General features: G+C 45.4%; 1 protein-coding gene across 1 annotated transcript in view; it reads right to left on the reverse strand.

The window, feature by feature from the left end:
* LOC120403850 (SITS-binding protein-like) overlaps positions 1 to 15,000 on the reverse strand; it is a 116,299-nt gene that overhangs the window by 12,816 nt on the left and 88,483 nt on the right. The window contains exons 13-14 of the mRNA XM_039535677.1: positions 7,535 to 7,656; positions 5,500 to 5,679 (exon numbers count right to left, since the gene is read on the reverse strand). Of these exons, the coding sequence (XP_039391611.1) occupies positions 5,500 to 5,679; positions 7,535 to 7,656 (302 nt within the window). The remainder of the gene's footprint in view (positions 1 to 5,499; positions 5,680 to 7,534; positions 7,657 to 15,000) is intronic.

The following is a 15,000-nucleotide window of genomic DNA, read 5'->3' on the forward strand; positions in this document are numbered from 1 at the left end:
CAATGGTCTGTGACAGAAAAAAGGTTCTCCAACCCAGAGCCCTCACTCCCTCACTCCCCATGCCTCAACCCCCTGCCCCAGCTCTGATTCACCTCCCACCTTCCGAACCCTTCAGTCCCAGTCCGGAGCACCCTTCTTCACCCCAAACCCCTCATCCCAAGCCCTACCTCAGAGTCTGCATCCCCAGCCAGAGCCCTCACACACCCTTGCCCCCGAATCCCCTGCCCTAGCCCAGAGCCCCCTCCCACACTCCGAACACCTTGGTCCCAGCTCAGAGCACCTTCCTGCACCCCAAAACCCTCATCCCTGTCCCCAGAGCAGAGCCTGCACCCCCAGCCAACACCCTCATCCCCCCCGCACCCTGAACCCCTCATTTCTGGCCCCACCCTGGAACCCACACCCCCAGCCCAGAGCCCACACCCCCAGCCAGAGCCCTTACCTCCTCCCGCATCCCAACCCCCTGAACCAGCCTGGTGAAAATGAGTGAGTGAAGGTGGGGAGAACAAGTGATGGCAGGGGGTGGGGGATGGAGTGAGTGGGGGCAAGGCCTCAGAAAAGGGGCAGGGCACGGACGGGGCTTCTGAAGAAGGGTGGGGTAATACAGGCAGTAATACAAGGAACCTACAGGCCTGTATTCTGTGAGACACTGGCTCCAGCAGTTAGCATAAGGCTTGAGGCCTATGAATTTTGGCACAGATAAATGGCCCAATGGTCACTCCTAAGTTTTGGGGAACTGGGAATAGAGTGTTGAAGGGGGAAGTCTGTATATAATGACACTGGCAACCACAGGAAGATGAGCTAACACCAGCTTTTGGATATTTTAGGATAGGAACATCTGCAGATGTCTGGCCACAAGAGGGCCATCATGGCAACAAACTGACATATATGATAATAATTTAAGATCATTAATATACTAACCTATAGGAGAAGGGCACCCCAACATTAGTAGGGCAAGGAAATACAAATAAGGAAGAGGGGAGAAACCCCTACTGAATATGCATTAGGCATAGTGGTGTCAGCACAGTATATTTGGGGGGAGGGATAGCTCAGTGGTTTGAGCATTAGCCTGCTAAACCCAGGGTTGTGAACTCAATCCTTAAGGGGGCCATTTGGGGATTTAGTTGGGGATTGGTCCTGCTTTGAGCAGGTGGTTGGACAAGATGACCTCCTGAGGTCCCTTCCAACCCTGATATTCTATGATATTATAAAGGTTGTATCCCAGCCTGTGTGCAGAGGGAGTGAGAGAAATAGCCCTTGGGAGGTGCCAGGATGATGGCCACTGGTGAAGAGGAGGAAGGTGATGGTGGTAAGGAAGATAATGGTTAACATTTCAGGTTGCCCTGCAAGGGATGGTGTGAGTATATGGCAGTTCAGATGTACATTCTCTATATCTCCATCTACCTTGCTGGGTTAGCATGCTTGTGACTTTCCTAATGTATTAATAAACTATTACAAAGACAGAAGGTTCCTAAAGCATGAGTGTTGCAGCTGTGCACATCAGGGTTCCCAAATGAACAGTAATTTTAATAATACTGGGCCCAATCTTGGGACAAGAACCTGTTGAACCTCAGAGTGCTACCTGGGAATTCCTAAGTAATCAATATAATTAAAACACAATCCATAGATCAGGCTACAAGCTAGGCACCCAAAACCAAAGCACCCCAAATCTTTAGTCACTTCTGAAAAGACCCAGATGACTGCTAGTCTCCAGAATGAAATTCACTTCTAAAAATCAGGCTTTAAAATTTCCACTGCCTATCTTAAAAACCTCAAATCAAAGCTACTTTTGGCAAAACTCTACCAAGGAACTGACACATGGTGTTTTATTTTGGATTGGTTTTGAAACTGAAATCATCATTCTCTGTTTGTGACATCACTATGCACTGCTGTGGAAATGAATGTGATGTCCCAAACTGAAAATTATGACTTCAGGGAATAAACTGCAAATGAAATCTTAAAGCACCATGATCCTTGGTTTTTATGCAATTTTTCTAGTAATCAAGAGATTAGAGAAGAGATAAAGAAAATATATAATATCAAAGCAGATATATATTAGAAAGACGTTTTTCAAAGTTTTAAATGAGTCATCAATTGCTCTTTGAGCATACATTTTAGATTTAATAAGGCCATAACTAGATGCTAAATTTCACACCATGTATATGCTAAGTGAATACTTAGTGAGGCTTAATGCAATGAAAGAGATAAATCTGCGGAGGCGGATAGTCAATAAACTCAAAGCTATAAAAGCCAAGATCAATGTGTGAATATTCCAAATTCACAAAAATATTTAGATATTTAAATTAATCTCGATCTGAACAAATAAAAAAAAGCTCCAGGCAACTTAATTAGGTACACCTCTACCCCGCTATAACACGGGTTTGCATCACAACACGGTAAAGGTCTGACACGCTGCTCTAAGCAGCGTGTTAAGGGTGCCGGGCCAGGCCAGGACTGAGGGGTTCGATAAGGGGTAGAGGGTCTCAGGAGTGGTCAGGGGCTCTCCTCCCTGCAGGGTCTGGGGGGCAGGAGCTGTGGGAGGGCATTTTTGGGGGCCCCACAGTCCCAGAGTGGCCCAGGGGATTAGCGAGGGGTCGGGAGCAGCCTGCTCCACTTCCCTCACCCCAGCCCCAGCTGTGTCGCTTGGGGGAGGGGGCTTGGGGAAAGGGATCCCCCCGCACTCACCAGCAGCGGCGGAAGCAGAGCAGCCCAGCCCCAGCCCACTCCACTCCACCACCTCCCAGCCACAGCGCTCCACTTCCGACCACAGGTGAGTGCGGGTGGCGTCCTTTCCCCAACCTCCCCGCACTCACCGGCAGCAGGAAGCGGAGCAGCCCAGCCCCAGCCAGCTCCCCTCCACCAGCTCCCAGCTGTGGTGCTCCACTTCCTGCTGCAGGAGAGTGCAGGACCTTTCCCCAGTCTCCCCCCAGCGACACGGCTGGGGACGGGGCAAGGAAAGCGGAGTGGGCTGGGGCCGTGTCGCTCTGCTTCCCGCCTCAGGTGAGTGTAAGGGGGCATCCTTTCCCCAACCTCCCCACACTCACTGATGGAGGGAAGCAGTGTGCCACGGACTGGGGCCGGGTTGCTCTAGTTCCCACCAGTGCCAGTGAGTGCCTGTCGGGTGTGTGTGTGTGGATAGGGGTCAGAGCAGTCAGGGGACAGGGGGTTGGGTAGGGGGTGGGGTCCTGGGGGTGATTAGGGATGGGCGTCTCTGGAGGGGGAGGTCAGGGAACAAGGAAGGGGGAGGGGGGCAAAGCAAGTTTGATATAACACGGTCTCACCTATAACGAGGTGAGATTTTTTGTCTCCTGGGGACCGTGTTATATTGGGGTAGAGGTGTATCAACTGAGTTTGAAACTCTACTGGAAAATGAGTAAGAATGTTAATTGCTCTTTAATGTGCTGCAACTATCTTGTTAAATGGTAACTGGTATCATTCTCTTAACATGAAATTGCCTTATGGATCTAGAGGATTGTAATTTAAAATATTCTAGCTAAGACAGTATGAATAACTCCTCAATATATGAGCATCTAGGGGGTCAAAAATAGCCTCAAGCATGTTCACCAGTCTGTTTATCTACAGGCTTTAGTGCCTTCATCAAGGCACTGACCTCAGCCTATGTTTATACACCAGGCAATCTCAGTTTTCCTTCACATCATGACCATACTTGGGCAAAAAAATTTAGCGAATGCCTTTTTTCCAGTGAAAAATGCATCTTTGGCTACAATGTTTCATGAATTCATGTGTTTGACTGAATTGTTTTGGCTGCAAAAAAAAAATTTTTTTAAATCAAAACGTTTCTATGCTTTCATTTCTAAACATTTTTTGCTTCAAAGTTTTCTCTAATTTTTACTAAAAATATAAAAAACATTTTGATTTTGCCACAACAAAATGTTTCATTCAACCCAAACTGAAATTTTTCGATATTTTGATTAGCCAAAAATTGACTCCGTGCTTTTCATTTTCAAAAACGTTAATGCCAGAAAAATGTCTGAATATTATTATTATTTACCCCACTTTACAAATGGAGGAACTGAAACAAAGGTTATGTGACTTGTCCAAGACTACAGAAAGTCAGTGACAGGTTTGGGATCTGATTTTAGGAATTCCTGGCTCTCAGCTTTTAGCCTCTCATCTGCCTTTTGCATGGAAATAAAACAGAAAAATTGGCAGAAAAAAAGTAATCGGTTAAACAAACAATTGAATCTTCTATGAGTAATCAAGAAATGCATTATAAACTGCAACCCTGTGCGCTCTCTTTTCAGTAATGGAAACACACATAGATATCAGGGCATCATCCAGTGGCCAACATTGCACCTAATATTTATTTTGATTTCCAAGTTTCTATCTTTTTTTGTAAATTCTCAGCTCTTCATCAAAATTAGAAGAGTCAATAAACACCCGACCAATCTTACAATAATAAACCAGATGCCCATAGCTCAGTGCTTCAGAGAAAGCCTGTAACAATAAGCAAGCACACAGCCCTGCTCCCAAAAGCAACCAGGATGGCCTCTGTTAGTGCTCACAACCAACCCAGTGCACATGTATAGTGGATCCTACAGTAACAAACCAATGATTTTCTACAAGTGGACTGGTAGGGGTCATTAAGGAAAATGAATGGGCAGAGGAGATGAATGAAGTTTATAAATTGCTCTTCAGACAGTTGGAAATTTCTGTCTTTTGCACCAGTGCAATAAGTGGCAGCTACTTTGCCAAAGCGTTGTAAACACAACAGTGAAATACTGATGCTGCAGAAGTTAGAGGAGACTTCAGAGAACATCCCATAAATCAAAATGATTCTTGTGTAGTCTTTGCCAAGCTCTCCGAAGGTAGGGCAATTGGAGGGAATTCAGAGAAGTGCCACAAAAATGACGAAGGGGCTGAAGCCTCTGACTTATGAGGAAAGATTTTAAAAGCTAACTATGCTTAGCTTGGCGAAGAGATAACAATCCGTGATCTGATCATGAGTACAAGTATTTGGACAATATAAATGTCAAGAAGGAAAAGTGTTGTTTACAGTGGGCAAAGAGGCCATAACTAGGAGTAATGGGATGAAACTTAGAAGAAAAAAATCAGGTTGACTATCGAGAAACAACTGGCAGTAAAAGCCGGTAGGCTGTGGAAGAGCCTCCCCAGGGATGTGTTGGAAGCTCACTCACTAGAGCCATTTCAAATTAGACCAAGAAAAGCGCTAGAGAATATAGGGGAAAATCTTCCATTGACCTCCAGGTTTGGATAAGTGCCAATGACTTAATTGGTCTTTTCCCTCTTTAATGTCTATGGGTCTAATCCAAAGCCCACTAAAGTCAACGGGAGTCTTTCCATTGACTGCACTGGGCTTTGGATCAGTTCCTATGTTTCTAACCCAGGAATGCCATTTAATCTGGAGCATTTAACGAAGATGGGTCAGGAGTGAAGTGCGGGCATCAGGGGGTACCTGGTCTTAATCATAATCTTAAACGTTACTCATGTAATTAGTACCCAAATCTCTATGCGTCTTACCTCGTCTCCAATGAGGTATTCGTCATCTATGGTGAAGGTGACTGGGTCATTAGGGCTGAGCCACCACAGCGGCCGGAAGATGGGATACCCCCACGAGAGCCATTCCTTGCTGAATTTTACAATGAGCGGGACAACAAAATCTTGATGCCTCTGTATGTATTGCCTAGTGAGATTCAGTACCTGAGGAGAAGAATTCAGCATGTTCTCTCGCTTAATAGATGGCAATATAAGAGCAGACAAATGAGACTTTTAAGTCTACTTATGTATTCCTGGAGGAAAAGAGTAGTTGCCCAGAAAAGTAGACACAGTAAATCCTAGCAGAATGATCAATAGACACAGCAGACAATTGTGTGCAAACAGCTGTGATAGATTGATAATAGCTGTAGCTATGAACTCCACTAGGAGCTGAGTATATTGGTAATATCCCCTCTGGATTCATTTCTTCTAACCCATAAATGATTAACCCTTCTGCTACTAGTGTAGAGGGTGTAATTTAAGCACTCATTCTCCCAGCCTGAATTTTCACAAATCATTGCCCCCCCTTATAGTCTCCCTCAGCTCCATGTCTGAGATCAGCCTGCTTGATTCTATTCTAGATACTTGCTGTTTCAGAAGCAATAGGGAGATGTGTATACAGATGGACACCCTGTTTCTCTGACTGCCATTTCTGCTTCTGAATGTTCGGCAGTGTGTTCCCTTGAAGTGCAATCATCCTGGTGGAAAGTCAGCGCTTCAGGGGTGATGCACCTCTCTCCTAAACTGGGGAGCACTAGAAGTGCATTCTCTCCCAGGCACTTATTTGCTTCAAGAAAAGTCTGGAGCGTAGCTCTGCAGTGTTCTGTTCTACCACCACTCTTCTTCTATGTGTATGTGGAACTGCTGGGAGAGATAGCATGACTTCATAGGCAAAGATGCCATCGGTATGTTGATAGTACACAGCTCTAGGTATCACTTTCATCAGACCTGGAGTGTCACTTCTCACTGCTTTGTTGTTATTGAGGGTTGGATGAGAGTGATCTGGCTAAAGCTTAACCCAGACAAGAAAGCAGTGCCTGTAGATTGGGAAAAGGACCTTGCGAGTCCAGTAGTTGTGGTTTGCTTCCTACTGTTCAGGGGTATTCTCTAGTGTTTGTCGAAGTGGTGAACAAATTGATGGTGATTTAGGTTGCCCGATTGCTCCTGGAATCTCAGGTGGCACTGGTAGCCCAAAAGGCATTATCTCCTTCGGGTAAGGCATTCTCTCAAACACGGACCTTGCTTTGTTGTTCATATCTTTATGATTTCTAGACTGGTTAACTGTAATGTGTCTTATACTGAACTGCTCTTGAGAACCTCTCAGAAGCAACAGCTGGGGCAGAAAGCAGCTTGCTCCCCTGTTGAGCAAGTTTAGCCACAGGAACTATATTACAGGAAGTGCCCTGGCTTTCTAGAACAGCTGAAACACTTGAGCCAACAGACCCTAGATATAAACATCTGGGATTCCAGAAGTGGGGTGTTCACATTGAAGAGCACTTGTCCTGGAAGTCACTTCCTTCACTGATCTGACCGAGCCCAGGTTTGTTGATTTCAGTGGGAACTGAAGGGGCTCAGCATTATTGAAAATCCACCCACACTTGTTAGGAATCTATGGATTTAGGAGCCTGACTTTTTAAGATTGTTATTTGTTCCTGTTACTTTGGGATTACTTAATGTTTCCAATTTAGAAACACTGAACAGAAATGAAAATCAATTCTTCAAATTGTGTCGGGGGGTGAGGGGGTGCGGGGAAGCTTGCATTAATGATTTCTTTTTTTAAAACTCTGCCATTTAGAACACGTGGGTTTAGATTTTAGGGACCCAAATTCTGAACCTTTTGGCCTTAAACATCTCTGTGCCTCAGCTGGTTCACCTGTAAAAAGGAGATGGTAATACCGGCTTTACGGGGGGCATTATAAAGCTCTGTTGTGATCTTTGGATGAAAGGTGCTACAGGGCGGTTTAGCTGTCCTGTGTGCATCAAGGAGCACGCGCTGATGTAGTATGTGGAGAGTACGTACCCAGTCATCACAGCAGACCCATGGCGGAGTGCTGAAGGACATCACAGGAAGGAACGTCACAATCTGCAGCCAACGAATATACAACTCTTCTTCTGTCAGGAACTCATTTGCCAGGGTCCCTCCTGTGCAGGACATTCAGTTTGTGAAAAGGCAAATCAAAAGCATATGTGCAGTGTAACCCACGCACCTCCTGGGTGTGGTGTTCGGTCCCCTCTAGCAGTGCTGTAACAAGGGCGAGGCGAGTGAGGCACTTGCCTCAGGCGCACAAAGTGGAGGGGCACAGCTCTACTGCAATCGGCGGCAGCTCTACTGCTGCCGCTGCTTCGGCAGCAACTTGATGGCGGGTCCCTGAGGGCTTGGCTACACTTGAGAGTTGCAGCGCTGGTGGAGGTTTTCCAGCGCTGCAACTTAGTAAGTGTCCACACCTGCAAGGCACATCCAGCGCTGCAACTCCCTGGCTGCAGCGCTGGCTGAACACCTGGTCTGCTTGGGGTATAACTAGTGCAGCGCTGGTGATCCAGCGCTGCTCGTCAGGTGTGGCCACACACCAGCGCTGTTATTGGCCTCCAGGATATTAGGAGATATCCCAGAATGCTTTTAACTGATTAATCTCTTTGTTTTGTTATACAGCCTCTCTTTGTTTTGTTGTGAACTCGGGGCTCCGGGAGCTGCTTATCTAAAAAACAAACACAGCTCCTGTTTGCTGTGATCAATCTGTAACTGACTGAACAATCAACTGAGATAACCCCCTACCTTGCTGTGAATGAGGCAGGCAGGGGGATGAGTGTTTTTGCTTGAGGATAGAAACAGCGGGGGCGGGGCGGAGAAAGGGAGTCCGTTGGAGCAGCTGCTTATCTGGTCTGCAGGCTGTTTGCAGTTAAGAGTAAGGGGTCGGGAAAATTTTCTGATTTTGCAAGGCAGGGAGCTGATACAGTGTTGGCTCCAAAAATCCACTCTCTCTCTCTCCCCCACTCCCTGTCACACTACACCCCACCCCCCTCTTTTGAAAAGCACATTGCTGCCACTTGAACTCTGGGATAGCTGCCCATAATGCACCACTCCCAACAGCGCTGCAAATGTGGCCACACTGCAGCGCTGGTAGCTGTGAGTGCGGCCACACACCAGCACTTTCCCTACACAGCTGTACGACCAGTGCTGCAACTCCCAGCGCTGCAACTCTCAAGTGTAGCCAAGCCCTCAGTCCCGTCGCCGAAGAATGAAGCAGCGGCAGCAATTCGGCGGCAGGTCCTTCCCTCTGACAGGGACTCAGGGACCTGCCACCGAAGAGCCTGGAACCGGCCCTTGCCTCAGGTGCAAAAATTCCTTGTTACGGCTCTGCCCTCTAGTGGCACTGACTGAGACCACTTAGAGATTAATGAGTCTGCTACTGCCTTAGCTAAGAGCTATGTGACTTTTAGCTCATGCAGTAGAGCAGTGGTCCCCAACACGGTGCCCGTGGGTGCCATGGCGCCTGCCAGGGCATCTATGTGCACCCGCCTACTGCCAAGGGAGTGCCCCGCCACTGAGGAGTGCAGCCGCTGGACAAGTAGCCGCCAAAATGCCGCTGAGAAGTGGCAACAGCAAGAAGCATTGCTGCCAAAATGCCGCTTCTTCTCGGCGGTATTTCGGCGGCGACGCCTCTCGATGACACTGCTTCTCGGCATTTCGGCGGCGATGCTTCTTGGTGGCATTTCAGCAGCTGTTTGTCCAGCAGTCACACTCCTCGGCGGCTAGTCATCCGGCGCCTGCCACACTGAAAGGTTGGAGACCACTGCAGTAGAGGCTCATGCATTTAGCTCCAGAAATCCCAGGTTCGATCCTGCCCGCCAAAGACTGGGGTCTGTCGGTGTTATATATGCAGTCACTTATAATGAGATGCTCTAACCCCAGAATCTGTGTTGCTCCAAGGTGCCAGACAGAAAGCCCTAGAAGTCCATATTTTATCCCCAGCACAGGCAGAAGCAACTTACCCTCCCACCCCAGCCCTGCAATGTATTTCAACCTGTTCTGGAGGGATAAGAAGGTACTTCAGTCCTCAGGCCTATTTGATCCTTAGGCTCTCTATCAGACTGAAAACAAACATGCGAGTCAGGGGGCCATGGTTTTGGACACTTTCCCACTGAGAAGAGGGCTGAAATCACTGACTCGTTACACAGAACAGCTGGCACCTGTAACACTTTGTCACTAGCGAACAGGGCAAGCAATAAATGAGTGATGGAGAGGTGAAAGATTGCATTTCACAGTGGGGAAAATTTTCAAAAGCAGCTCAGTGATTTTGGATCCTAAATCCCATTGACTTTCAAAGGGATTTAGGTTCCTAACTCCCTATAGAAAATGTTGCTCACTATCAGCCCCACAGTATAATCCTTACCTGTTTACTGGAAGTACTATGTATTGCTTTGTTATTTGTATTGCAGTAACACCCAATGTCCCCAAATGAGAATGGTGACCCATTGTGCTAGGTGCTGTACATAAACATAGATTCTTTCCCCATCGAGACATCCATTCTCAATAGACAAAGGATGTGTTATTGCCTTTTGACAGATGGGGAATTGAAGCACAGAAAGATTAAGTGACTTGCTCAAGGTCACACCAGGAGTCTGATGCCTAAGCCACTGCCTTAACCAGAAGCCCCTCCCCTTCCTAGATGGCAAAAAGTCACCTCATAGACTTTAAGGTCAGAAGGGACCATTATGATCATCTAGTCTGACCTCCTGCACAATGCAGGCCACAGAATCTCACCCATCCACTTCTATAACAAACCCCTAACCTATGTCTGAGTTATTGAAGTCCTCAAATTGTGGTTTGAAGACCTCAAGCTGCAGAGAATCCTCCAGCAAGTGACCTGTGCCCCATGCTGCAGAGGAAGGCGTACTAAATGCAATAGCTTTTAAATATGGTGCAAAGGCTTGACCCACATCTCTCTCAATAGAACAGGTAGCAATGGCAAGAATATTCTTCCCAATCCTCTGAGCCTCCCAGTCACCAGGAAGCTTACAGAGTATTTGAGTTTTCTACTTTGTTAACCTGGGATTAATGTTTCCCATTTAGAAACACCCAACAGGAATGAAAATCAGGACTTCAAACTGAGTAAGCGGCAAGATCGTAGTATTGATTTTTAATATTTGAAAACTCTTCCATTTTAACAAGTCATGTGATCATACAATGAGCTGGGACCCTGGGTGGATCTTACGTAGAATACTACCCTTTTTTCCATGTCAGTCTGACCAGTGGGCTAATAGGAAGCTCCTAACGCATAGTCACAATCAAGGGGGAAAAAACTGGACATAGGAAGAGGCATATGAGAAGAGTGTGTAGCAGGCAGCCTAAGTGAGTTAAGCACCCAACTCCTATGGAAATTCAATGGGACTTGTGTGCCTAGCTCCCTTAGCGCCCTTTGAAAATCCCAGCCTATGTCAGACTTTTAAATGTAAAGTTACGTCCTTAATTAATGTAAATGAGCATAACTCCATCGAAACAAAGGGAGGGTCCAGTCCATTGACTGTAATTTTCTATTGTTTGTTGCTAGCTGACCAGGGTTACAATGAAAGAAAACAACCCTGAATGTGTGATTGAAACATTAGTGAAGGTGGGAAGAAGTTCTTTATTTGGAGGGGCGATCTCTAGAATGCATACAGCATATTGAAAGATGACGGGTTGGGCGACATCTAAACAGAATGAGGACCAATAGTATGGCTCAACCGAAGTTCAACAAATCCAAGGGAAAAACTTTAAACTAGAGGATGAATGGGACAGGCCTATCTGTAAGTTTAGATAGCAAGGAGGCACACGAGGAGGGGAGGGATAGCTCAGTGGTTTGAGCATTGGCCTGATAAACCCAGGGTTATGAGTTCAATCCTTGAGGGGGCCACTTAGGGATCTGGGGCAAAGATTGGTCCTGTTAGTGAAGGCAGGGGGCTGGACTCAATGATCTTTCAAGGTCCCTTCCAGTTCTAGGAGATTGGTATATCTCCTATTATTACCTAAGATATGGAAGAAAGAAGCAGCTATAACAACAGGAAAGGTGGAGTGAGAAAGGAGCTGGCATTATCAGATCAGGTTATCATTGCCTCAATGGCCAGGATTACATAGGACACTTTACTGGCAAGCTATCCCTGGATACTGTTTTTTCTGGTATATTTTATTCCAATTCCCCATCCGCACCCCAAGCAAAATAAACTATATGGTAAAAGCACTGCTTTCCTGGCCTAACTGCACCTCCAACTCAGGGCTTTTGCCAACACAGCTGCATCAGTCAGGGATCACAACGCTTCACACTCCTGACCAACCTAGCTATTCCAGCAGAAGTCAATAGTGTCCAAATTTAGCAGTATTTAAATTACCCAGGTAGACTTTGAAGCCTCTCCCATTTCCCACCTCACTGAGGAAAAATGGGTGCTGTAGACTTCACACCTTAGTGAGGTGGGAGAGGTCACATCTCTTCTGTGCTATGGTTTAGCTGGTGACATTTTTATGTCAGCCCAGGTTAGAAAGGGAGCAGTCCCTAGGACAACATTGTATAGATAGACCAGGACCAGATCCTCGGGCACTGTAAATTTTTATCCAAGTTATATGGAACCACCAGGGGCGGCTCTAGGCACCAGCACGCCAAGCGCGTGCTTGGGGCGGCAAGCCACTGGGGGCACTCTGCCGGTCACTGCAAGGGCGGCAAGCAGGCTGCCTTTGGCGGCTTGCCTGCGGAGGGTCCACTGGTCCCGCGGCTTCGGGGCTCCCAGCAGACCCTCCGCAGGCAAGCCGCCGAAGGCAGCCTGCCTGCCGTGCTTGGGGCGGCAAAATGCCTAGAGCCATCCATGGGAACTACATATAACTAAGGCTAAGGACCTGGCCCGGTGTACTTGCAGCAGAAAAACTAATTCTTTTGTTTTTACAAAAATCTAGATTTTTGTGGACAACAGATAATGCAATGTTGGTAAGTAGAACTGGTTGAATTATTTCAAAAAAAGCCAGGAAATAGTGTTTGTCAAAAATATTGGGGGGGGAACTGTTTTGATTAAGTTTTTCATTTTCCAAAAGAATGTTGGGGGAATTTTTTTTATTATTTTTTTGGATTTTCAGAATTTTTGGTTTTGAAATGACCAGGTAAAACCTACTTTTCCCTCCTACTTTCTGATAGTTTTCAGACTTTTGTCAATTGGAAAACTAATAGTGTGTTGAAGTGTTAACACTTAAAAATGAAAATATTGTTTTAAACAAGAAAAAAAGTGTTTCCCCCTTACTGGAAAAAGTTAAGAAACAGTAAAAAAAAAGTGTGGGAAAGTGAAAAACAAAAACACCCCACTCTCACATATTTTTGGAATTTCCCATTGGGAAAATTTCTAAAGGGGATTTTTTTTTTCCTGCAAAAAATGTTGTAAGAAAAATCCCGGTTTTCCAGGCTTCTCTACTTGTAAGGGTAATATGTAAGTCTTTAAGGATTTTCCACTGTATAGTACTTAAAAAGAAGAAATTCATAACAGCTATAGAAGCAAGCATGGTTCAAGACACCACAGACCAGATCCTCTGCTCATGTAAACTGACATAGCTTTGTTGAAGTCAGTGCAGCAGTGCTGACTTACCACCAGCTATGGACCTAACCCTACATGTTCCACCACAGGTGGTTAAATGGAGACAAAAGTTTTCCAGAGAGTTTCAAAATGAGTACAGTTGGTTGGTCTATGAACTGATCTATTGGTTCTGACTGAATAGGACAGACAGAGAGTGCACGTAAGGAAGAAAAGGTTAATGTTACTGGCCATCTGACTGCTGAAATAAAATATATATAAATAAATAAAATATAATATAATTTAGTTCAGTCCATGTTATGGAGGATTAAAATTAATTAAGTGATGCAGTGGTAACTCCAGCTGGAGTATCACAGTGCACAGGCTACAGCGGTTAAATTACAGACAAATGTTCTAGATAAATCACCTGCTAAAAGAAGGAAAATCTTTAACTTTCTCTCTCGCCTTCTTTCTTTTCAGATTTGAATGTTTTAAGAGCAATGCCAGGTTTCTGTAAGTCTTGTCAAAGAGAAATGCAGCTACAGTACACCACTATGGCAAGCTAAATATATATGATTTTATAAAATCCCAGTGAAAACTATCCTTTTCTGTAACTATTTTTTGCTGGTTACCAGTATACTTATGTAAACAGAAGCTATTTCCTTTCTAATCAGCCTCCTCGTTCTCTCAGATTCATTCAATCACAATCCAGTGACTGTGACTTTTACAATACACCACTGTGAAAGTCATTTTGACATCAGAAGACCCTAGATTGAGGAGTAACGGAATGAATCAGGCAGCTGTAGGGAAGCGATTATTATAAAACAAAGAAACTTTGTTTTGTTTTGCCAGAATCTTGGTAATCACCACTGAGAAAGGCATTATGGAGAGATGGATATCAGCAGAAAGCCAGAAGGCATTTGGACATGCAATATATTCCATTTTCCAATGTTCTCAGGAGATGAAATTCATCCTTTAGTAAGGGTCTACGCTGTAGGTTTAAATGGGATTTAAATAATATACAGACCTTGTGCTGATCCTCTGCCTTGAGGGTGAATTTTACCCAGAGTGAGTAATATGGAATATGGGTGTAATGAGATTTCAAAAGTCATAAACTGGGGAAATAGATAACTCTGGGATAGGAAGATTTTAATTCCTAAGTCACCAGTTTGAATCCAGCCCAAGTTATTACTGGAGATGGGCATAGGAGCAGAGCTTAATTTGTACTGGGGCTTAGCCCTGGCACCTCTTTTCATGCCAAGGCATAGCCCTAGTGCCTCTTCCATCAGTTTTCAGAGTGATAGCCGTGTTAGTCTGTGTCAGCAAAAAGAATGAGGAGTACTTGTGGTACCTTCTGTTAGTGGCATTTAATAAGGCATGCAATTCTACACCTGCATGCAAGTCATAACCTCGTATATACAGTGAGTGCGAGGTCACACTGTGCGGACCACACCATTTTGTTCTATAAAATGCCATCCTTCATGCAGCATGACCTTGCATGTATGGTGGACCCCATTTTGTTATGCTTGAGCCCCGGCACTTTTTCCTTTTTAAATTAAGCACTGCATCGGCAACACTGGGCCAGATCCTCAGATAATTTAAATTGGCATAGCTCCACTGGCATCAGTTGAATCCTTCTTGGTCTCAAGCAATAGGGAATTTATGGTTTTGGAGCAGATTGGATAGCTGATCCTGCTATCACAGGACGGTGGCAACCTAGAGGTCCATGGTTTGTGCACAGATTCGTGACAATATGCCACAGAATTTAAATCCTTAGTTTTTTCCAAAAGTTATTCCAAACAAAATCAGTTGACTAGACATTGACCAAACACAGAGTGCACTGATCCCTGACACAGCACTAGAAAGTTTCATGCAAAGAGTACCACTGGGATTACTAGCACTCATTCTAGGGAAGAGATTGAGTTCAGATAGGGTCTGATATGTATTCCTTTTCTCCCTGGCTTT

The sequence above is a fragment of the Mauremys reevesii genome, linkage group 4 (genome assembly GCF_016161935.1).
Source record: "Mauremys reevesii isolate NIE-2019 linkage group 4, ASM1616193v1, whole genome shotgun sequence".
Taxonomy (NCBI): Eukaryota; Metazoa; Chordata; order Testudines; family Geoemydidae; genus Mauremys; species Mauremys reevesii.